At 37.8% G+C, this 24737-nt stretch overlaps 1 protein-coding gene across 1 annotated transcript in view; it reads right to left on the bottom strand.

Annotated features, from left to right (window-relative positions):
- Window positions 1-8217: 8217 nt before the first annotated feature.
- Window positions 8218-24737, bottom strand: part of LOC139740081 (RIMS-binding protein 2-like) — a 132074-nt gene continuing 115554 nt past the window's right edge. Inside the window, exons 20-27 of the mRNA XM_071650671.1 lie at window positions 21341-21559; window positions 20265-20495; window positions 19012-19201; window positions 17788-18398; window positions 16790-17000; window positions 15711-15901; window positions 14400-14549; window positions 8218-9270 (exon numbers count right to left, since the gene is read on the bottom strand). Of these exons, the coding sequence (XP_071506772.1) occupies window positions 9070-9270; window positions 14400-14549; window positions 15711-15901; window positions 16790-17000; window positions 17788-18398; window positions 19012-19201; window positions 20265-20495; window positions 21341-21559 (2004 nt within the window). The 3' untranslated portion in view covers window positions 8218-9069. The remainder of the gene's footprint in view (window positions 9271-14399; window positions 14550-15710; window positions 15902-16789; window positions 17001-17787; window positions 18399-19011; window positions 19202-20264; window positions 20496-21340; window positions 21560-24737) is intronic.

Below are 24737 nucleotides of genomic sequence, written 5' to 3'. Positions count from 1 at the left end.
CAAAAATGGTAGAAGTTTTTGATAGTTGGAGGTTATAAAGAGATACAGAGAACGAAACTTGTTTTAGCTATTTCATTCTCGTTTCTCATTTTATGAAACTAGTCTTTTGTTGTCATTGTCATCGTGAAGGGCATTTGCAAATGAAAGACAACTTGTAAATTTTAGCAATTTTTCTTTTGTGCTTTGGAGGACGAAAACGAATGTGTTTACATATGCGTAAAGTTTTCTTTGTGATTAATCAATTAGCTTAATAGCCAATTAAATTACCTTTAACATGGTATATAAAACATTTATTTTCATCAAAACCTATGAAAAATATGAACTTGAAAAAGTGTTTACTTTCTTCTTCTTTTTTATTTTATTTTTTTTTTTTGCTGAGTGCATCATTTGGGGCATTTTTCATAGTAAATTTTCGAAACAAAATTACAGTAACAAAAAAAAAAAATTGATAATGTGCCGAGTCAATCGTCAGTAACTTCTCAGTTATAATACATATAGTTCTAAAGGAAATATTTGTAGGAAATAATCTGATCAGGTTCATCACATCATTATAATTATCTTTTTTCTCCCTCAAATCAGACAAATAACATAACAGTTTATAGATTAAGATACACAATTCCATCCAATCGGGCTGCTGGTTTGGGTTACGTAAACAATTTTATGTATTGTCTGTGGTCGAAAAGAGGGTGACAAAAAGGTTCACATTGTAAAAGCAGTAAATCACACACACACACACACACAAATTCTCACACACACACACACTCACTCACTCACTCACACACACACACACACACACACACACACGAACGCATAAAAACAAAACGAAATGTAGTACCCACTTGTTAACAATAGAATACTTCCTCTCGTTTTTTTAGTTATGGATAATTTGACGGAGAATAGACGAATTATGAGGGGCATTAAGTGTCTGAACAAGCGCACATAGTTTATTTTCCTTCATCCCGAGTATTTACAGAGAAACAGATGAATGAAAAAAAACCCAACTACATGTATACACATATATATCCTGGTATAAATGGTCTATGTTTTCATCTATTACACAATGTACTTTGATACTTGATAGTTTGATACTCCGACATTTTATTTGAGAGGAAATCTTCATATTATCGTAATTGGCAAATATTCCGAAGTTCAAAGCAGTTATGTGCACATCAGCATGCATAAAGTAGAGGAATATCGTGAAACTTTTTTTTTTTGTATTCAATGTACGGTACATGTCTCGCAATGCGGCAGCCATGCCGAAGCTGTGTTATTTTACCTTTTTTTATAGTATATCATCACTCTAATCTAATCTTTTATTCTTAGTGTTTATTTTGCAATTTCACCTTGGGATTAGAACATAACACACACACACACATCTGGGGCCATCTTCCTCGTCAAGTTTAGCTTATGATGATGGTCCGCTGCATTTCATTTTTATCATTTCCTATTGCTTCCTTTTATATATGATATTCGTTCTTGAAAAAAGAAAATGTATGTATGATCCAAACGTTACGAATATTAGCTCGGTAAATGACTATGTAAGTATTTTGTTGATTTGTATTGATTTTGAAATGCAGAAATAAAAACTGAAGTGAACTGAACTTAACTGAACTGAACATACGCACGCACACACGCTCACTCACGCACACACACACACGCACGCATACACACACAAGCAAACACACATCAATAAGAATAGTGAATTAAAGTTAATCTCAAATGCTAGCTTTTAAAGGTGTATGCTAAAGTAAAAGCAGCCCTGTATCACTCAAGACGGGAACGATCGACCCTCACAAAGCGAGGCATATTTGATTGAAATTTTGGTATTGTTTTATGATAAATAAAAGTGTTAGTCAGGGTAAAACAGACAAATCGGTTATAATTTCCATTACCATTTTATGACACGAACATGGCTATAGAAGCTAGAAATGAAACTAACGCACACAGAGACATGAATGCATTACAATCACAAAACCAAGGTTCTACACACATACAACAGCTTTGAATTTTCCCAGTGGCGGATCCAGGCGGGGGCGCATCGTATCAGGTGTGCGCCACCCTGTATCTATAGTTGAAACGAAAGAAATGAAAAGAAAAAATGGTGGGCGTGCACCCCCCCCCCTTCAATTTTGTGAAGATGCCCCCCTGGCTTTTCCCCACCCCTTCCCCCTTTACTCCGGAGAGTCTGACGTTGACGCCATCTAGGATATTTTTGTGTAGTTTATTAAAAATGGCAAAGGATGAAATATCTTTCCTTTTACGAACCCTCTCCCGCCACAGGCAGTGCCAGTCTAGACCGAATGAGGGTCCCAATCTGAGCAAACATTACAGTTACAAATGATACACCATGTATTTTTTTCCTTCCTGATAAAGTTCAACGTCCAATCTTTTGATCGTCAGACAATCATGCCACCGTCTGGTGACGCCGTTGAAAGAAGGTTTTTCAAAACTCAACTTGTGCAAAGAAAGAAAGAAAAAAAAATAAAGGAGAGAGAGAGAGAGAGAGAGAGAGAGAGAGAGAGAGAGAGACCGACCAAGTAGGTCTAGCGCTCACCTGAGCATCGCACGTTCACTTGCCATGCATTCTTGTTTGCTGACTATTGACTCAGGAGAATGAAGCAAACTTTATTGGGGGCTTTGGGAACCTCCATGGGTCATGGAGTCTATTTTGTAAATTATTCTATCTTCCTCGGCGATGATACCCGTTAAGTTAATAGTAGAAAGTTTAATTTGACTGTACATTATCAAAAAGAAGATCAAAATGTGAAAACTATTAGAGTACTCAATTTGGTCCCAGTCCCATGGGAGCCATCCCTTTATGTACTTTGGCTCAGGTGAGCTAAGAACCCGCAAAGCAAACAGACAACACTATAATGATGCTTGCCGTGAAGTGCATGTGTTTTACACGTGAGACCAAATGCTATACATGTACTACTGTATGTCATTTTTCATCACCTGAGAGTTGGCTGTAGATGAAAGTGTATTCTTCCTTGACATGTTCACACATAAAATGTACATCCCACACATGTGCACACACGCACACAAACAAACCCCCACACAAATGGACAGCACAAACTTAGGAAAGTCCATCTTATGATAAATAATTGAATATGATATGAATAATCATACAAAATTCTATCACATGATATAACTTGATAATACAAGCACAGCAGCACTACAGACAATAGGACACATAACTCTTTATAATTGTGAATTATGCAATCTTATGTTTTATTCGTCATTTATTGAATAAGTTAGATCAGTTGCATAATTTGAACGGACATTCATGAAGATTTCACACAGACATAAAAATACAAATAGCGTTTGTCCGACACGTTGTCTTTCATAACGGGACACACTTTAGCACAAGTCCAAACATGAAGATGGTACACATGCATTTCTTAAAAATATCTGCGAATTTGACAGATTTGTTCATTTCTGCATTTCACCATCTTGAATTCACTGGTGCTATTTCTGTGAATCCCACGAATATAAGACTGTTTTGTTACATCTAGATGATACAGTGTTTAAAATCAAGTGGATATTTTCAATTGTGACTTAAGTTTGACATGATTCCTAGGCAGTTTAACTCACATTATTGTGTTCAACATTGGGAGAACAAAACTGGGGCACAGCCCTCAGGGAAATGCCACAGCAAAAAATTATATGAATATAATAAGGCTACGACTGCACACAACAAGCATTTGTTTAAACATGAACAAAACAGAACAGAAACAAGCACACAACAAACATGTACATACCGGTAATCCATAGATGGAAACACAAATCCCTTTAGAACACACCTAGCACCATGCATGTATTTGAAGAGAGGTTACACTTCATAAATATAGAGGGGAAAAACGAAAAACAGACAAACCCAAACATATGTTCTCTTTCTTTGTTGTCACGCTGAAGTTCAGCAGAAATCTAAATATCCCCAGCTTTTAATCACTGACCTCCATGTACACTGTGTTCACATATTTGAGCCAAGTTGCTAAATGACTTCTCAACTTTGCCAAAAAGGCGACATTTTCGGCTTGACAGCTACACGTAATGATATAACAGCACATGACAGACACAGAAAATGAGCTTGACGGTTGTTCATTAGTAGCAGCAGAGTAATTTCTACCACTCTGTTGAACAGCATGGGTAAGTGGGAATAGAACGCCCAAATATTCAACAGGTGAAACGGAAATACTTTGTGTAATTGTTCGAATGGAATGATTTTCATTAATACCTGTGATCCAGTCTTCATTCTGTCGGACCAACTTGGCAAATTTCGTAGTTAACGGGATAACATCCTCTGTGATAGAAGGGTACACTAAGAGTTGAATAATGTTTGGAAAACAGGCCATTTTGTCACTCCATCATGTTTGATGAAGGATACCTTGCGGTCAATAGCAGATTGACTATAATTATCAAAATTATCTTGGCATAACTTTAGAGTTGAATGGAACTATGAAAGTTTGCATGCATTTAACTTGACTTACAGCACAGACCTGCTTTTGTTGTGTGACGACTGTCTGTAAAATAAAAACATTCCCCTGGGAAGGCAAAAAAAATAAAGGAAGAAAGAATTATAACCTGACACTGTCACATTTCATAGGACATGACAGAAAAGGCTTTCAAAAATGAGATTTTCTGTTTTTCGCAAACCAAATAACATATAATCTGATACATTTGTATCAAGTTATAACCCTGTGCATTGCAGGTGGTACATGTAGGCAATTAGTTCATGTTTTTTTCTTACCACGCCTATCACTGCTTTAACCCATTGACAACCAGCTGATTTTGCTATAACACGGATATCCCATAGACACATGCCTGAGTATACTCAGGAATAGTCTGCAATGGGTTAATTAATAATGTCTCCCATTGATTTCTCCTGCCTGTTCCTCTCCTTTACCCCAACCCTTCTGGAGCAGGGAAGGGGGTCACTTCCCCCACCTGGAACCATTTTACATAACTCCTCTCAATGATATTTTTGTTAACTCTGTCAGCATTGAAAACACAATGATGACAATAATAAGGTGGGACTGTACTTTGGCAACACACACTGAAAGCCTTCAATGATCATTGATGTACTAACAGAAACATAAAAAACAAAAAGAACAAGGTTCCTCTGGCAGTTTTACTCTGCGGAAAAAAAAGAGAGAAGATGCATTGAAGAATGCTAATAAGTATGTTGTAAAACAAGGCATTATTTTTTGAAAACAAAATAAAAAGACAGTAGTATCTTTACAGCATGTGGATATGTACATGTCATTTAAATTATATTTACATATGTATACTTAAATATATATTCATATCTATATATTGTATGTCCAATGCACACATCACACGAAATAGATATCACTTTGTCTATATTTCTACTAAATCTGTGCCAAATAATTGATTTCTATGTATCACCAAAAGGTTGAAAAAAACAACAACACACATCTCACAAATCATAGTTGAGGAAGACCATATCACACGCGTATTTAAAAGAATAACAAGTTTTTTCTTTGTTTTAATATATGCCATGATTGCTTATAATCATAATTAAATGATCTTTTCATTCACACGATCTATCTCTTCTCTTTCACTTTGTTCTCTTTCTCTGCTACTGGAATCAATGCATAATTTAAATACTTGATCCATGACAATGAAACAGCAGAAACATGATTCAGATTGTTTCATGACAATCATAATAGTACATAGACTGATGCAGCAAATAAGTACATTTAGTCCTTTACAATAGCTCAGTGTGTTTCCCCTTGTGCTTTGAACACCAAACCTAAAACAAGACAGGGTACAACATGTACTGTACAGTTCAGAAGCTTGCTTTGGTGCACCAACACATTGTACTGCCCCACATTGTGCATGAAGAACTGGCATACTGATCAATGACTCAGATGAATTTTGTAACACTCAAACATTATCCATAACTACAACAGCGGACATATTACATTCACTGTTTCCGATGAAAAGAAGAAGAAGTAGTAGTAGCAGAAGAAGAAGAAGAAGAAGAAGAAGAAGAAGAAGAAGAAGAAGAAGAAATATACAAGTATATAATTTGGTACACACACTCTTTCGCTCTCTCTCTAACAATCATTGGCAGTTGATATATTTGGAATGCACAAGTATGACACATCCATGAAACAGAAGGGGAATGTTTAAATGGATAGCATCACCCACCAGATTATCAGTAATCGCATTCACAGATTTCAGTCACAAAGCTTTATAATACAAGATCAACATAAGGTTATTGTCATGGGAGGCAAGATTTGTTTCTTTTACACGATAAATTATACACATGTACGCATTTTGTGGCATGATGAACAACAACAAATCATCAACGGTTATCGTACCTCGCATCTACACATTTCTATTAACCCGAATCGACAATCTTTGAGTTGCAGGCGTCATTGTTACCAACCTATCAAACCAACATTAAACGAGTGAAGCATGATACAACGAGAGAGGTCTCCATGTCTACTGCTATCTACATCACACTCACTATTCAAACAAAATTGGAATAAGATCAGCTCAGCAAAACTTGTACCATTCCATGTTACGGAAAGAGCTATCTAGCAAAAAGAGAATAAAGAAACAACAGAAAAACAATAATTAAATAGGACCCATAATCCTTGCCCATGGAAACAAAAAATTGTGTTCCATCCATTTGAGTTGACTCACACTGAGAACAAATGATGTCATTCAATGGTTACTACTGGTCAGTCCTGCGTGATTATTAACAGCCATCTACGTGCATCATTAGGTACTTGGAAAGCTACACACATTAAACTAATGCTAGGATGATCACAATAATATATTGTGAACATGAGCAGAGTGGAGTGTAGTCATGAACAAGGAAACATAGTAACAGAACAAAAAACAAACAAAAACACAAAACTTGCTGTGACAATAATCACGCATCAAAATGACTCCACTGGTGACAAACTTGTTTGGAAATGTATCATCATCTGGTGTACATGTATGTTCACGTCCAGAGAGCACCAATATTGTACAAAATAATGACATGTACATCAGTTAGGTGTAAAATATCCTGAACATCCATCAATTATCATATCAAACATTCAAGAGCCAAACTCCATGTCAAGTCTAGGTCTCTTCTGTAAAAACAGACTGGGAGTTTGAGTCAAACAAACTTTATAAAGAAAAAAAAAGTCTTGATTGTTATTTTGCAAGGCTTCATGATGTATTACAGAAGACATGAATCAGTGCCTTGTTGTGGCTTGCCACTTGAATTCCATGAGTTACGTTGCATTTGACGTAATCAGTGTCTGCGTATTTGTTTGTTTGTTTCTTCATGATTGGTTAATAAGGATCAAGGAGGATCCTACTGATAGCCCTGTTTGGGCAAAATATTATGGGACACTTTCAAACCCCATAGCGGCACAGACAGTGTGGAAAAAAACAATTTGTTCTTGCTGTTTCTCCATTACCTTTAGCTATATTTGTAGCTGGGTCCAATTTGAAGTATGATCATCATTTTAGTACGAATTACCACAACATCTTACAGTTTGCACGATGTCAGAAAACTTTCCGCCTGCAAAGGAGACAAATTACATGCTGATGGCATGACATTGATATTCCTAAATGTATTGGCCATGAATGGCACTACAAAACATTTTCAAAACGTTCTTTTTATCTCATTTTTCATGAGAATGAAAGACCTATTTGAGCTTTGTTTTGTTTCAAGTCTGTCAAGAGTAGACAAATCATCACTTCCTGTTTGAACAGTTCCAGTTAAATTAATTTGTAATTGTAAGATGAGTTCTTGACAGTTTTTCACAGTTGTTCCCCTCACATACAATTGTGTATTCAAGGGTGTTGATATCACTGCTTGTGTTACAAGGAGAGACACCGTCTGTCCCACAGCGTAACTAATGCCCAGGGTCACAAGTTGTGCGATTCTGACATACCATACTTCACAGAGTGTGTAATATGCTTGTAGCTTTTCCAACATCATGCTTTGAAGTTTGTATGTCTCCTTATAAAAGAAAGTAAATGTACAGGCACACACACACACTGACACTGTGTGAGGAGCCTTTTCTTCGTAGCATTCTGGTAATGGACCTTAAATCAATTAAAAGAAAACCCCAGAAGTGATTAATGTAAATTAAAAGCATTGAGGTAAAAAGGAGACTGGAAAAAAAGTTTTCAGCAGGGCTTCGTCCTTTCATTGCTCAAGAGAGAAGAAAAAAAAAAAGGAAATGAAAATAAGGAGGTTGGACTGGATCATGTGATTGTATCAAACACAGTCCTTCCCTTAGCACATCTGAGCATGCACATTTTGGTTCAAATGTCACGGAATGGAAGTGTCAATTATTTGGCCACAGATCCCTGTAATGTAGAGTGACGGAGCGAAATACAGAATTGAAGACTTTCAACAAAACCTCTGGAGGTAAGGCTACATGTGTGTGTTTGTTCTGTGGATCCCACACCATGTGAGGAATGTATTTGCCCAATAACGTATCGGCCACACAAATAGGTTACATTACTGTTACCGTCACAGATAAGCTGTGTATAATTTGAAGGGGAATGATAACAGGTCTATCTCCTTCTCCTTTGGAAGCACAGCGAACAAAAACTTGCAAAGACCTCTAATTCTTATTAGAGAACGAACCTGTTCAGCCCTCCAAACAAAGCACTATTGATATAAAGTAAAATGTAAAAGAACCGAAACTTCACCGACACGTCTTTGTATGTTCAAAAATCTTCTCTGTGACTCACTGCTGGCATAAACAATGAACATCAAACATATACTGCGTAATGCTCTCCAATGATAGGATGACTTTAGAAATTTCAGATCATTGTCTGTTTGTTTTTTTCATCCACAGGTTTTTCAATCCATGGACAGCTGTGGCTTACAGCTATCTTTTAATCTGTGACAGGGAGTAGCCATGATGTATTTACTGTCTCTACAGCTCACATCCTCCCGGCCACAATAGTACTGCCATCTCATACTTCCACACCTCCCTGTCTCCATACATCTGCCCACGACGTTCGATTGCAACTTTAAGTCGATCTCCACTTCTCCTGTGGTGCTCCACCGCCCCCACTCTACTTGTGCTTCTGCTTGTTGTCCGAGCTGCCGAGCTTCTTGAAGAGCGCCTTGCCCTTCGACAGCAGGCCCTTCTTCTTCTTCGTGTGCTCCGGCGTCGACGTCAGCGAATTCTGCTCGGCGCTGTCCGAGATGACGGGCATCACTTCGCTCCCGTGGTACTGTGCTTCACCGTTCTCCTGCTGCGCTGGGAGGGCGTACTGGACAGGACATGGAGACAAAAAAAGTTGAAGTCAGTCATCAAAGTTCACTCGGCCCCAAAATCAAGGAGTATGTGTTGCGTGATAACTTACATGGTGTGTGTATCTGATTAGACAATCAAATTGTTGCTTATCTGAACCCCTGGTGCATACAGGCAATCTTCGTAAAAAAAAAAAAATCTTTCAAAATAGTTATCCAATCTTGCTCAAACAATCAACGCTTGTTCCACTGTTTCAAACTATAAGAGATGATAAAAAGTGCATCTTTAGGAGGAATAACAACAACCAACGTACAGCTCTTGTTTATGCTCGCGTCTGGGATATGTGTGTGTGGGTGTGTCTGTCTCTCTGTCTGTCTGTCTGTGTCTGTGTCTGTGTCTGTACAATGTATGTGTTCCATTTTCATATTCTCTCTGTCATAGTGTTCTCTTTAACATATATCTGATCAGTCTCACTTGGGGATTAACACATAAATCAACAGTTAGACATGTGAGACTTCACCAATGAAGAAGCCACTAGACAGTATAACACAAGTCACCAAAGTTAGAAGTAAACACAGGGCAAACTGCATAAACTGGGCACACCGCCAATCAAACAGAAATATACATATACGCATGAGGCGACTTAATTGAGTTGAACTCTGTCTCATAACTCGATGGAACACAAATTTTATGTTAACAATGTACCCTTTGAATTCACTGTAACAGAACAATTTGGCAGTCCTCACGTTCAAGACTACTATAGAAATGTTTCAAATAGTTAGACACACACCTCTTTTGAAAGTACAAGCACACGAAAACTTCCAGGTTAGTTCAACACACAAATTTCAATGAGCAAATCACAACCTCAAAGCTGATATGATAGGATATGTCTTGTAACAGGTCAGGTACATACATTTACACTGACTATCTGCACATGAAAAGTTATGCCCTTGTGTCATTTAAAACAAGGGCATAATTTGCAATTGCAAACTCCTACACAGGTTGAGTCCTATTTTGAACTTTGACCTTTACATACTGTTGCATGGTTTTTTGAGCAGATCAACATTTGGACACACTTCAAGCCATAATTTCAAACGTGGACATACAGTGTTTATTTTGTGATTCATCCTGAAGTTAAGACATTACCCGATTATCACATACATGTATCGAATTTGAATAACCGTAATTAACATAAAACGTGTACAAGCATCTCTAATTACAACAAATAGGTATATGGTAATGATAATGGTAATGGTTTATTTAAAAATTCAAAGGTATGTCTTAACAGATTCCTCTAACTTGAAAGTAAATCAATTTTGTAAAGATATCTAAGTAGTGATTTCTTTTTTTCCCATAAAGGGTATTTTACTTCACCAAAGCACATCCAAAATTTCTGGAAATTCCAATAGGTTTCCTCTACCTTATAAATGATTGATTTGCAACCACAACATGAGCTGATATCTTTGGCTCCAAGAAGACATCTCAATTACCTTAAAATCAAGTCGTACCAGCACAAATCAAAATAATGATGACGAAAAATAATCACAACAATAATCATTTTCATCATCGGTAAAGAATAAACAAATAAACTTAGTTCTCACTTGAGAATTAGCTGGTATACACAAATCATAAAGCAATCAACAACATTAAAAACTATGTTTGGTTTAAAAACTAAATGCATTCGCCTGGTCCACTGCAGACCCAGAGGCAGCATATTTGTAGATAAGGTTCTATGGTGAAATTCGAATTCTAATCCAATTTGGAAAGTCTGGTTATGATATGCACTGACTGGCAAGCAGCAATACAAGATTCACTTGACTAACATTTCATTAATACACGTATTCAAGAAATTTCTATGGTATAAATTATTTACATGTACATTCACATAGTTATCACTTGGTCAACTTTACCAACACTGCAATTTGCATTTTCAAGAAAAGCTTTAAAGAAAGAAAATTTAACACAGCAATTTCAGACAGTCATTTGATTTTATTTTTGGTCTTAAAAAAAAAAAATGAAATAAAATAAAAGGGGCGGGGGTTGGAATTGGTACAAAGTAACCGTGACCTCACACAATGAAATAGACAGCAACGGGCAGTTGAAAGAAATCAAAAGCACACAAACACACACACACACACACAGCACAGCTTACCAGTGACTCGAGGAATGCTTTTGGTAAGGAATGAATGGCAATCAAATGAAATGCAAGCAAAGGAGTCAACAAATCTACATGGATTTGACATGCATGTAAATCAAGCTGATAGGATGTGATCATATACAAATCGACAAGACTCTGGCCAGAAATCTTCACTTGCTTGGAAAATTTGTCCTCTTTATGCTCTTTCCAACACAGAATATATAGCTTACCATGACATTGAGCAATATTGTTCAAGGCTAAAAAATTGTTATGGGAGTGCCACGTGCTACACTGCATGAGACGGAAAGAGAGAGAGATTTTGAAACATATCGTACAATTAAAGGAGAGTGTAGGAATTGGAATGATAAATCAAGATAAAAATGCATGCATGTTATAGGTACCAGCAGGATTAGCACTATGAAGAGCGTGTAAATAATGGCTGTCTATTATAGCTTGTCTAAATACAGGTAGAAATCTGGGGGAGTATTTTCAATGCTGAAAGGGCATGGTGAGTTTTCCAGACTCTGTAACAATCATTTCATGCATGAAAGCATATAATTCAGAGCCTCCATAAACTTCTGCACAGAAAGAATATACATTGTATCTCGCTTGATAGAATTTGATAAAGCCAGTGTTTTGGATCAAATTTGGACTTTACGTGTTGAAAAGTTGGAATGATTGAAGAAAAGAACAAACCTCTTAACAGGTTACTTATTTTCATTCTGTACATGCAGTGAATCACAGTCAACAAATCAGCAAAAATTTCAGTCAAATGTGACAAACATTCAAAAATTCTTGAATTACAGTACTGTTTGCACAACTATCCCCTTTATCATTATATCTTTTTTTTTTCTTTTGTCTGAAATGCCTCTAATCGGACATATCATAATTTCCTACAAATTTTATGTTGAATCAAAAATATTAGGTTATCACACATTTCTCAAGACGGGGCAAGGCTGACTATTTCTAATTTGTTAAAAATCATCTCTTGCTAGTTTTGATTTCATATGACACTTCACAATTCCATAACTTCCCTAATCTTTATCTGATTTTGATCAAATTTTCACTGTTGAGCTAATAAAGCTTCACTCATTCTTTTCAGACCAGCTGATAACTAGTCTGGAGTTCCCCTTTAAGTAACAACTGACATTCACATTGCTACAAACTATTATGATACTCTGTGAATTTTGTTGACACTTCTCCCTGATCTGTTGACTTGATTCCATTAATTTCCTTCAACACAACTTTTGCTCCGGTAAAATACCTCCCAGTACATGGTGGTATTTCTAGGGGGTCACATCGTAAATATGACAACTGCATCTGCCAAAACCTGCAAGTGTATACACTTATAATGTAGCAAGAGATCAAAAACATGCTTAATAATTAATGGGATAAAAAGTTTATCCTCCCAGAAGGAAGTGGAGCAAATATCAAACAAAGAAAGCTGATAATCGCTTTTTTTTTTGAGGGGCAATGGTACAGAAGAGTAATTCAGTAAATGAACGCCAGCTTACTGCCATTATTAGCTTTCCTGGTTGTGAGAGGAGAATTACTCAAGTCTTTCTAAAGCCCTATCCCCGCCCAATTCGATCCAGGAAGCAACAAATGTGAGCAAAAGTAAACAAGAAAAGAAAGAGGAAAGCGTGAGAATTGTGCATCTTATCAGTCTGCCTTACTGGTGATGACAAGAAAAAAAAAATGATATTCAGATTTCCTCTATAATATCTGGTACAGAAATTACAAAGGAATAAAGGATGGTACAGCAAATTGTGCACTTTACAAAATTTGTCTCACTGTGCATGAAATATCATTCAAAAGAATTTTGCTACTGAACTTTGCAAATTTCGGTACTACACTGACAAGAAATATTTGTGCCAAATAGCATCTCTGTACTCCGAGAATAAATCAATTTTAACGATATTCTTTGTAAAATTGCATCAATTTTCAAAACAAGGTAAAACTAGTGGTTCTGTTAAAGGACAAGTCCACCTTCATATACATGTGGATTGAGTGAATTCAACAATATTAGTAGAACACATCAGTTAAAGTTTGGGGAAAATCTGACAATCCATTTAAAAGTTATGAATTTTTAAGTATCGGCGCAGCCACTGCTGAATAAGAAGACTACTACAGTGTATGATGGCACCTGCGTACAACATTATAAGGAAACTAAAAAGAGAATTTCACAAAACTTTACTTTTTGAATAAAGTGCTCATTTCTTTGACTTGTTACAGTTTACTTACTTCCGTATGTTAGGGGGTAATATTATTCCCCCTGATTTCTGAAAGAGAGAAGTCAAGTGTTCTTTTGTAATGCGAGAAAAGTGAAAATGTGTTGAATTTTCTTTATTCTTTCTTTATACTGTTGTACACATGTGACATCACAAGCTATAGTAGTCTTCTCATCCAGTCGTGACTGAGCAGAAACTTCAAAAATTCATAACTTTTGAATGGATTGTCTGATTTCCTTCAAACTCTCACTGATGTGTTCTACTATTGCTGCATCCACAAAACCCACATGTCTATGAAGGTGAACTTGTCCTTTAACATCTGAATTAAAAGCAGCATGCATCGATGATTGCAAACACTGACTCAGACATGCAATCACATGTGGAACACTGGAAACACAAATGTAAAGCGTGACAATCCAGCCATCAAAAACAAACATGGACTAATATTCTACACTGCACAATCAGTCAGTAAACTGCATGAGTATTGACACACTGCTGTATTAAAAGCTTTTCCATCTGGGAACAAAAAAAATAATGAAATATCATCTTTGTACAGAGTCTATGTCAATCACATACTCCCTTTACAAGTCTGCCTCGTTCTTCAAAAACATGAAGAAATAAAATCATGAAGCTCCAGTGCTACCCTTGTAAACAGAAATTGCATGCATCCATGGTTCTAAACTAAAAGCGATACGTGACCTACAATGTATGTTGACATCAAATTTGAAATTGTCTAACGGTCGTCACGATAACTGGTGATGGAAAGCAAAATGTGCATACCTTGTCTTTGGTGGCCTGGTTGTTGTGTTTGTTCTCCCTGTTCCTCGTCATGGAGGGGCTGTAGGATCGTGAAGTAGTACTGGACTCGACCTCCGAGATTTCCTCCAGGAAGTTGGATGGGACAAGACCCCTCTGTCCCTTCAGCTCACCCTGCAGTGCGCAGGAGAGCAAAGAAGCCTGTGTTAGATTGTGGGCTGCTGTCAAACATGTCTCTATGTGTGCTTATGGCTACCTATCAATCTACCTATCTATCTATCTATCTATCTGTCAATCTATCCATCCATTCATCCATTCATCTTTCTATTTATCTGTTTTGCTCCTTTCCACATATCTATTGTATCATCCATCTCTGCGTACCAGTTAGTATCTTTCTACCTATTTTCAGTGTCTGCCTACTTACAAGTCTTCTATCTATCTATCTATCTATCTATCTATCTATCTATCTATCTATCTACATGTATCTACACATGTATCTATTGTATCTATCTATCTACTTGTATCTATCTATCTATTCTTATTTTTCTATCTATCTATCCATCCATCTATCAAGATACATTTAGCTTCATTGATATCCATACATGTACCCATCTATATACCCTCGTACATAGCAGTACACATGCAAGACACTCAATATTGAAAAATATGAGCCAAGGATTGCATAATAGGATCGCCTATTCATATAATATCTGCAAATGTCATTCAACATTGTTTTAATTTTGTACTGCCAACTAAGGCAGAAATGTTCCACATACAATGTAAGCAGGTATGCAATTTAGATCAAATAAACAAGAGTACCTGCTCATTTTAAACCCAAGCATTTCATCTGTCAGTTACAATACATTCACAGCAGTTTAAAGGGATGGTATAGTTTTGGTTAAGACCTGGCTTCAGGTCTCTAACTTTTTCTTGGTGAGATATTGAGAAACCTCATCTGAAATATGAAAGAGCACGAAATTCCAAGAGAAATTCAATGTTTTTATTTGATAAAAATTAGTTTTGAAATAACTGAGATAGTCCAAAACTAAGCGATACTAAAGGTGGGACCCATCTTTTATTAAGATGGCTTTCTTTTAAATTGTTTTTGAATATCTCTGCCATTTAAAAACCGATTTTCATAAAATAAACTTTGGATTCCTCTATAGAATTGTATGCTCTGTAACATCTCACAAGTGGTTTCTTAGTACAGTGTCTTGCAAAAAGTTAAAAGCCCAATCTTCATCTCCACCAACTTACACTATACCATCCTATTGACATCCTCCAAAAGACTGAAAAGAAACAAGTGTGTGAGGAGCCTTTGGTAATCCTTCTCACCACAAAGAAGCCGTCCTCGTCCATCTCGCCGTAGACGATCAGGATGTCGCCCTGGTTGAAGCTCAGCTCCACGTCCAGGTCGGGATTCGGCGACAGCTCCTGCGGGTTGTAGTCAAACAGCGCCCTCATCCGGTGCGGCAGAGACTCCTTGGGTATAACCAGCGGACTGACTGGACTGTCGTAAAAATTGACTGCAGAATAGACGGTAAGAATTGACAAAAGATGCTCACACCTCATCATTTCTTAATTTGAGCATCCATCCTAAAACGTATCTTTATATTTTGAGGGCACTTCTGTTGGGCAGGTGACAATTCGTACGACCTTTGCAAATTTTTTGTGCATATCATACATGTAACTGCATCATGTGAGGCATGACTACAATCATTATGAAAAACTGATTGTACAACTGAGAGCACCTGCTCAACTTCCCAAGAAATGAGAGCTGAATGCAATATTTTGTCAGCAGAGACACAAGTTACACTCAGACAGTGATCCTTAACCTCTGGGATAAGCTAACCTATAGACCTTATCCTCAAAGTTAAGGATCACCGTCTGAATGGAACTTCTAAAAACACAGAGTGAATAGCTCCAAAATGCATTCATGCACATTCTCAGTCAGTGCATACTAATCAGCACCTGAAATTACTGCTATTAAATCTAAAAACAAGTCAAGAACATGTTATGACCAAGCAATTTATTCAGGGTTCATCAGTCACAGTGGCCTGGTGGCCCAGGGTCACTAAAAATTGATGCCACGCCACCAACCTGAGAAAAAGCAAATCTTTTGATGGCCCAATCGGGCAACTGATATTATAAATTGCTATATTTCCTTCTATTTAGTACTACTACACTTTTTTTTTTGTGCGCCACTTACACACCGGATTTCATGTTTTTAGTGGCCTCAAGGGCCACCACACAAAAGAACATTAGTGTCCAGCCCTGATTTATTATTTGCTCCATCGCTGATCCCAAAGTGTTCTCATTTCAACTACAGGGGGTTTCATCGGTGGATAAGAAAGGGCATTTCAAACTAGACTCCTTCACCAGGCTTCCACACCAGATTATCTGCTCTTACATACCTTGACTGCTACCCGTTGTGTTCAGACTTTCACTAAACCTCTGCCGGTCTTGACTGTGCGTGTCGCCCAATCCGCTGGCTCGTTTCGCAGGACTGACAGCCGGCGTCTGCTCGGGGCTCTCGATCTCCTCTACCATGTTGTAGGGCACGTAACCACGGCGACCGTTTAATTCACCCACGAAGAAGCCGTCTGCATCTCTGTCGCCAATTATCTGAAGACGACAAGATGAAGCACAATTTGTGAGTGAAACGATCAACCATTCCAAATTTTCGCACACACAATAAACCATTAAGCCCACTTTTTAGTTGTCTAAAGGGATAAAATATGTTGTTTGGCTGGGAAGAAAAGAGACAAAAATGTTGAATACTCTTGTTGATAGAAAGATTTATATTTGACACAAAATGACACGTCCACCTTTCAGAATGATACTTTTATTTCTCTAATGCGCCTTTATGAATTTCTGCCTCATGGTTAACTTTGCAAGATGCTAAAATGCAAATACATGTAATTTCACATCTAATAAAGACATTATTACAACAACAGTAAAAAAACAACAACAAAAACCAACAAAACAAAACAAAGCACACTGTAAGCAACACATTTTCCGGATAGAAGAGGGACATTCAGTGTTTATCATCTTGGCTCCAATGCAGCTACAGTATGGTCATCTCATAACCAGTACACATTACATACTTTGCAGTTTGTCTGTAGACGGAACTTTATTGTCAAAGTATCATCACCTTACAGGTCTGTCAGACTAATGCTGAGAGAAAGATAATAATTCAAGACATAATCTATATCCCTAAACCAGCCTAATACATGCGAATGTGCATGACAAACTAACAAAGGTGGCAGAAATTTAAAGCATTTTAATAGACCCTCATCTTCAAAGCTAAGAATCTACTCTTTTAGAATCTGCCCATCACGTTTTGGTGGTTTTGTGATACAAAGTAATATACTGTTAGGCCTTCATGATATCAAACAGAGGAATGACCGACCTTTATGACATCCCCTTCTTTGAATTGAAGTTCTTCTTCTGCCCCGTCAACGTTTGGTGACATGATGGCCGGATTGTAATCAAACATGGCGATGAAGAATCGTATCGTCCCGTCGTCGTAGAGCTCTTCGGCTTCGCTCCCGGAGAATGCCTCGTCGTCCTCCTCCCCGAACGTCTCCTCGGAGCGCGACCCCCGCGACGACTTCTGCTGGCTGAGGCTGCTCTCTGGCGTGCGGAGGTTGTCGCTATGGCGACTGCGCTGCTGTATGTCGCTGTGGCTGCTGCCTTCACTCCTTCTGTGCCTGCCCGCCTCGCTTGGAGGCCGCCCGTCGACGGTGTGATGCCTGTCATTGTTTGACTTTGCGTCATAGTCCTTTCCATAGTTACTGGCGTTACTACTCGCCGTGGGAGAAGCGCTCCACTGTGAACTTGACCTCTGACCCTGAGTCCTTGACTGACCCTTGGGGTCAGCTCGCGCCTGTGCCTTTGGAAGCGAGTTGTGTGCACTCGACGCCGAACTCGTGTGGGACTGGTCCGCTATCCTTTCTGGCGAGAACGACGGCGATTTGCGTGCAGCTGCGTACTGTTCATGATGTGCATCTTTGGTTATTTCTGAGGAAAGATTTGTCAAAAAATAGAACTTTTACAAAACTTGAAAGAAAAACATGTTTAAAGGGATCATATTTGGTTTAGACCTAATTTCAGGTTTCTAACATTTTTTGGTGAGATGATGAGAAACCTCTTATGAAATATGAAAGAGCATGTAATTCCATTTTATTTGATGAAAATTGGTTTTGAAATGGCTGAGATATCCGAAACAGAGCGATCATAATAAAGTGTGGGACCCACCTTTTATTACAATCGCTTTGTTTTACTTTGTTTTTGAATGTTTCAGTCATACCAAACCCGATTTTCATCAAATAAACTTTGAATTCCTCTTAAAATGGTATGCTATGAACTCTTTCATATTATGAAAAAGTGTTTTCTTGGTATCTCGCAAAAAGTTAAAAGCCCAATTCTCATCTCCACCAATACTGTACCATCCCTTTAAAACTCTGTGTTCTGCAGGACATTACAGTGCACAGTGCCTCAATAGTTGAATACAAATCATTGTAACTACAGACTACATTAACTGTTAGCTAGAAAATATAATATCTACAAATAAAACCTGAAAATATCAGCAAGCCAGACTATTCCCTTTGAGGGCACTGGGAACCCATCTCACCTATCTGTGGCACTGATTTGGCTGGTTTCCATGGGACGGGCTCGAGGACCGGATTGTGGGGGGACTGCTCCGTCTCTCTCTCGTAGTCCCGCTGGGAACGAATGATGGGGATTGGCACCACCTTGTCGGGTTTGTTCAGTGACTCCACTTCCGGGTCCGTGTCAAACTCCAGCGCTGGCTTGGTGTTAATCTGCAGTCAGGTGTAAAACACAAAGTGTAATAGATCAAATCATTTGTGCTGTAACACTGAAATCAAGACAACAGAAAATACAGCACTGTGTAATCACTCCGTCTTGATTTCAAAGAAGGAGCCTCTTTCATCACTCTCATTTCTTCTTCTTCACTAAGGTTACATGTACCAACTTTACTATTGCATGTAGTGTATACATGTGTACAATACACAAAAGCACAGCTACTGTACATCTTCTCTTTACGTACATGAATGCATATTGCACTAAATCTTCTGTTTTTCAAAACCACACATTATAATGCTACAAGTTGGACAAATCGTATCTGCTCAAAGAAAGAAGCATCTATATAACCACCTATGTTTGAGATGCAAAGAACTGACTGTTTAATAAAAGACGTTAGCCAGAACCTCTTACATGAATGTGAACGTTGTGAGCACGTCAGAATGCACAGCTGTTGGATGTAAAATAATTCCTTCTTGAAAAGACAAAACAATAGTTAGATTCATATGGAGTTGCCCTGACTAAATTTCAATGTTAACTTGTATATAGTTAGCTATTAGCTCTGATGATGTCAATGTCCCAAAAGCCTCTCGCTATAAACATTCTGACTTCAAAAATATACAGTTGGTACACATCCCTGAGGAATTCCTACAGATGAACAAATATATACCTTCACTGGGTCAGAAAACACAGCTCTGTGTTAACGGTATTATTTTCCATTTGCAGATGAAACAAAAACCCAGCTTTAGTGCTTCAAAATAGTTCTAAAATGCGAGTTAGGGATAGAAACAACCAGTGTAATCAATGTTATTGTTAAATATTCAAAATGTGAACAATTGATATAATAAAACTGTTTCTAGAATAAACCGTTAACAGTTATGATTTATCAAGAAAAATAGTGATACATATTGTATCTCCTTTATATTTTAGGGTTTATTACAAAATCTTTATATGGTAGGGTGTTTTGTGATACAACTGATAGTACACATTTGCATCAAATGTGATAATATGAAAATATGTTAAATCCCAATGGTAAACAGTAAGTTTAATGAAGAAACCCACCTGTAATGTCTCCAGGACTTTCTTCTTCTCATCGTCCGCTCCCCTGCTCTTGAACCCCCTACTGGGTTTGGCGCCCTCGCTCGCATCGCTCAGTCCAGGCAGGCTGGCGTTGCCGAACTCGGAAAGCTCCTCCTCAACCTCCTCTTGGATGTCGGAAAGCTCAGACCGATCGCTGTCAGAGAGGTACTCAGATTCCCTCACCATTAACGGCTTCTCCGTTTTAACGATCGACTGTTGGGGGGGGGGGGGGGGGGGAGAGGAATGAAACACCAAAAATGTCTATATGACACAACCTTTTGAAACACTAGTCCTAATGTTAGAAAAAAAATCCACTCTCACATATTTTGAATTACATCACACTCTAGCATGCCATAGGACATACACTGTTTATGTCATACTTGAACAGTTAAAAGAAAAGAGGTCATATTAATTTACACTATAATGGGTCATTTGAACAGAATACGCAAACATGTCATACATTGTACATACATGTACAACTGTAGTGTGTATTCAGCATTTCCCAACAATCACCCCATTAATGAATGATATTGATCATGAAATGGATGTCAGTGTGTACATGTAGTAAGATCTGCTTTACTTTTACTCTGTGTGATGGTTACTCTTAAGAAAACAAACAAAACAAAAAAACAGCCATGTTGAAATGTACAACTGAATTAAAAATTCACATAACAATTTTGAATATCAGCCAGTCACTGCTCATTGCAGGAAAACTTCTACCAAAATGTGCACACATTCCTACCATTGAATATCATACACAACATTGAAAAAAAAGGTAGGCAGTGCAACACAATATACTCTATGCATCTAAATCTCAACATACAGTGTAAATGCTACTACAAATGAATAAAGGTACAAAATTAAATCAGTTCATCTGGACTTACTGTTTTAATTCTGAGAACAGTTTCACATCCGATCCTGGACGCTTCATCAGCTCGTCCAGGTGAACTGATTTAATTTTGTACCTTTATTGAACGATACCTGGATGAATCAGAACTTACACCATTTGGTTACTACAGATGTTAAGAGTTTACCGAAAGTCGAATAGAAACCCTTACCTTGGGCTGTCCACCATCCTCGCGGGGTGAAGCGTCTTTCCGCGGCACGGCGGCGACCTTCTTGTTGAATTTCGTGAGGCTGTCCTCTTCCGACTGGGAGCCGGCTGCCGCCGCCCCTGGGCCCCCACTGCCTAGGCCGCCACCGACCCCCTGGCTGTGACTTAGACTGCTGGTAGAGCTCTCATCATCTTCTGCATTGCTGTACATGCCGGACTTGGCCTGCCAACGGAAATCATTTTTCAGTGAGTAACATCAACAAAAATATGACATGTATGATATTAAAGTGTCCCACAGGGTGCTTTGACATCACAGTTTGACAAAGAATGTGAAACTTGTAGATGCCTTTCAGCTGTCACTGCAATCCAATGAGTGGGCTCATAGACACATTTCATACGTCTGTACATGATGGCAGAATGCAGGTCATCATTACACTGGTAACAAGCCTTTGATAAGCTTTGACATAGTATGATTATCAGCCAATCCTGTTACAAGAGTTTCTCTCTTTTTTTTTTTATGACAACATGACACGTACAGTGTACATACAACTTACTCACAGATCTCCTTCCTTTTCTCTCTTTTGGATACAACATTGAGCAACTCTCAAGTATTCATATTTCTATCATATCAATTTCATCAATAAAGAATGTATGTATGTTACATGATTTCAGATTCTCAATCACTGTGAAGCATAACAATTCTTACCAAAAGTGCCGTAGACACATCTCAAACTTACGTGTACCTTACAACTACAAATTTGCATACTGCTTTATAATAAGAGAAAATAATCATTACAAAATGAATTTAATCTTCCGTGACACGACGGTCTGTTCTTTAATGACCCTTCCATGATCTGCGCATAATATCAAAGTTCAACATCACCTTGACTTGAGTTGGTTTCGAATCAATATGAATGATAACAAAGTGTTTGAGTACATCAGTCTGTTCTTTAATGACCCTCTCTATAGTCTGTGCATAGTGAGTCAAATACCACCTTGACTGAGTTTAAGGCAATTTTGAATTCTTAAAATGAGAAAGGGTCTTGCGAAGAGTTTGCAAGGTCATCGTGTGAGAGTCCTGACGATAGACAGTCAAGCTGATCCAAAACGTCGACTCTCTGAGCAGCCACTCAGTTCCTAGAACTTTGGTCAAGTTTGCTTTGCCTTTCTTAGAGTTACATCACTTCGGTGATCCCTGGCATTTATCCCTGAACTGAATTATCCTTCGGGTTTATGTCAGGTTTAAGTGTGTGTGTCACACACACACTGCTATAGCTTCTGACCACACGAGCATTGACAATTAATGGTTTCTGGGATGAACATTGTACTAGGGCTTTCTACAGCTCAGTCAGTCAAGCACCAGACTAGCAATCCTGAGGTCTTTGCTCATTTTTCTACTTGAAAGAATTAAAACAGTCCTTCCCAGGACTCCTACATTGCAACAACTCAAACCCTTCACACATACACACCTCACCACAAAAACCCACACATACAATGTATTTCAAACAACCCGTGTCAAAGGGTTTGTGTAAACCACTTGACACAAAAGCTTTTCAATTCAGGCATTGGTAAACACTTGATAGTGCACTCATCATTTTGAATGATCGGCAGTATGTGTGAGCTCCTACAATACACTGGCCTGATATTGAATTTCCTAACACACGTTTCTCAAAGTCATAGCCAAGAAATATAAAAATACAGAATTTACTTCTTGTACATTCTGGGTTTGCAAAGATTAATTAACTGTCGACAAAGAATTTCCCATCATTCTATTCACATGCGATAACCTGATAATGATCAGTTGAATACTTGAGAGCGGTCAGTACCAAGTAAACACAAGACAGTCTTTGCAAACACTGTGTGCTAATCAAGTACACTTTGTACATTGTGTCCTTGAGATTATCATGAAAAATGCACCCTCAGCACTTGCTGAGGCTGAGCTCGAAATCACATTTGGCTTGTACGTAATCAATGCTTGGTCTTTTTACACGCTACCAACAGAACTTCAGAGTGGTCTGTGTTGCACAACTTATGGGATTAAAATAACATAAGAATGACCACAACAAATGTTTTACCCCAGATTACACACGTTTACATCTTCTACAAATGTTCCACCCTAACATTCCTGTCATGAATACTTCATGATAAAAGAAGAAATTATTCTTCAACAAAAAATTGTTAGTGTCATGTTATTCAAAGAATTCTCAGTGTCTTCTGTGGGGATTAGTGGCTGAGTTAGGTGTTGATCTTACCTACAAAATTATTATCTTTTGTGTGTGTGTTGTGAAATACTTCATTCACATAAACTGTGCATTCTAATATCCTTTGTTTATTGGTGTGCTATTTACAAAACTCAACAGGGTGTCAAAGTATTTGGAAGGAAACAAGTCACTTCTGAGAGTGCTAAGGTTAAACAGAGAGAATAAATTAGAGGAAATATTTAGGTGGACATCATTCAATTCAGTCTGTCAATCTAGTGAATGTTATGACAATCTCCTTTGATTAAGAAAAAAAAAAGGAAAAATGAATACTCCAGTGCGACATCACAGCAAGCTCCTACTTGTAGTAATAACACTTACAGAGGGCTCATCATCGGAATTGTACATGTACACACGACAGTTTTCTTCCGATTGGAACGTGACTCGCTTTTGCCGCTGCTCCCATGACATCACGGATGCAAATAATACGGGGATCGGAAAGAGTGGATCGTGATTCTACAGTCATTTGATGGTGAACCATATGAAGTTTGTGTACGTGCAAATGAATTTGTATTTGGTATGATATTTAAAATATTGCAGAAAATTTGAGGAAAAAGTGGAAAACAAAAGGTCAAAGATGACGACAGTGGTACATGTTCATTTTTATAACCAAGTTGAATATGTGTAACAATTCCTTTATTGGTAATATCAATTGTGATCATATAAAAGTCAGTCATCTTCATGAAAAAAACCCCAAACATATATACAATTGTATATAACCCAACATAATCTAGAAATAATCATATGCTTGCTTTCAATGTATGTCTTGGATGTGGTCTTGTTTGTTATTGCAATGAACATTCACAAGCCTGAAGATGAAACATACTATCATCTCTCACGACAGAAGAACTACATGTACAACAAATCTTTTTTACATTTTGGAGTTGATTAACCTTGATTCCCTGTTTCTTTCTATGAAAGAATTGGATGGGGTTGAAATTTTATGAGAACATATGTTCTTAAGGCAAATTATTCCAGAACTCGCTTTTTTCTACATGTCAACATACAATTGTAATCACCAATGAAACGAGTGAAAAAGAAAACTGCTGTGACAATTCAACATATCAGTATGCAGTTGTATAATAAAAAAACAAAACAAAAAAAAAGCAAGTCATGAGAACCAGCTCCTATTAAATTGTTAGC

This window comes from Diadema antillarum, unplaced genomic scaffold, assembly GCF_040938485.1.
Source record: "Diadema antillarum isolate AM-2024a unplaced genomic scaffold, OU_Dant_1.0 seq00000833_RagTag, whole genome shotgun sequence".
NCBI classification, from domain to species: Eukaryota; Metazoa; Echinodermata; class Echinoidea; order Diadematoida; family Diadematidae; genus Diadema; species Diadema antillarum.
This window is presented reverse-complemented; position numbering and strand designations above follow the sequence as displayed.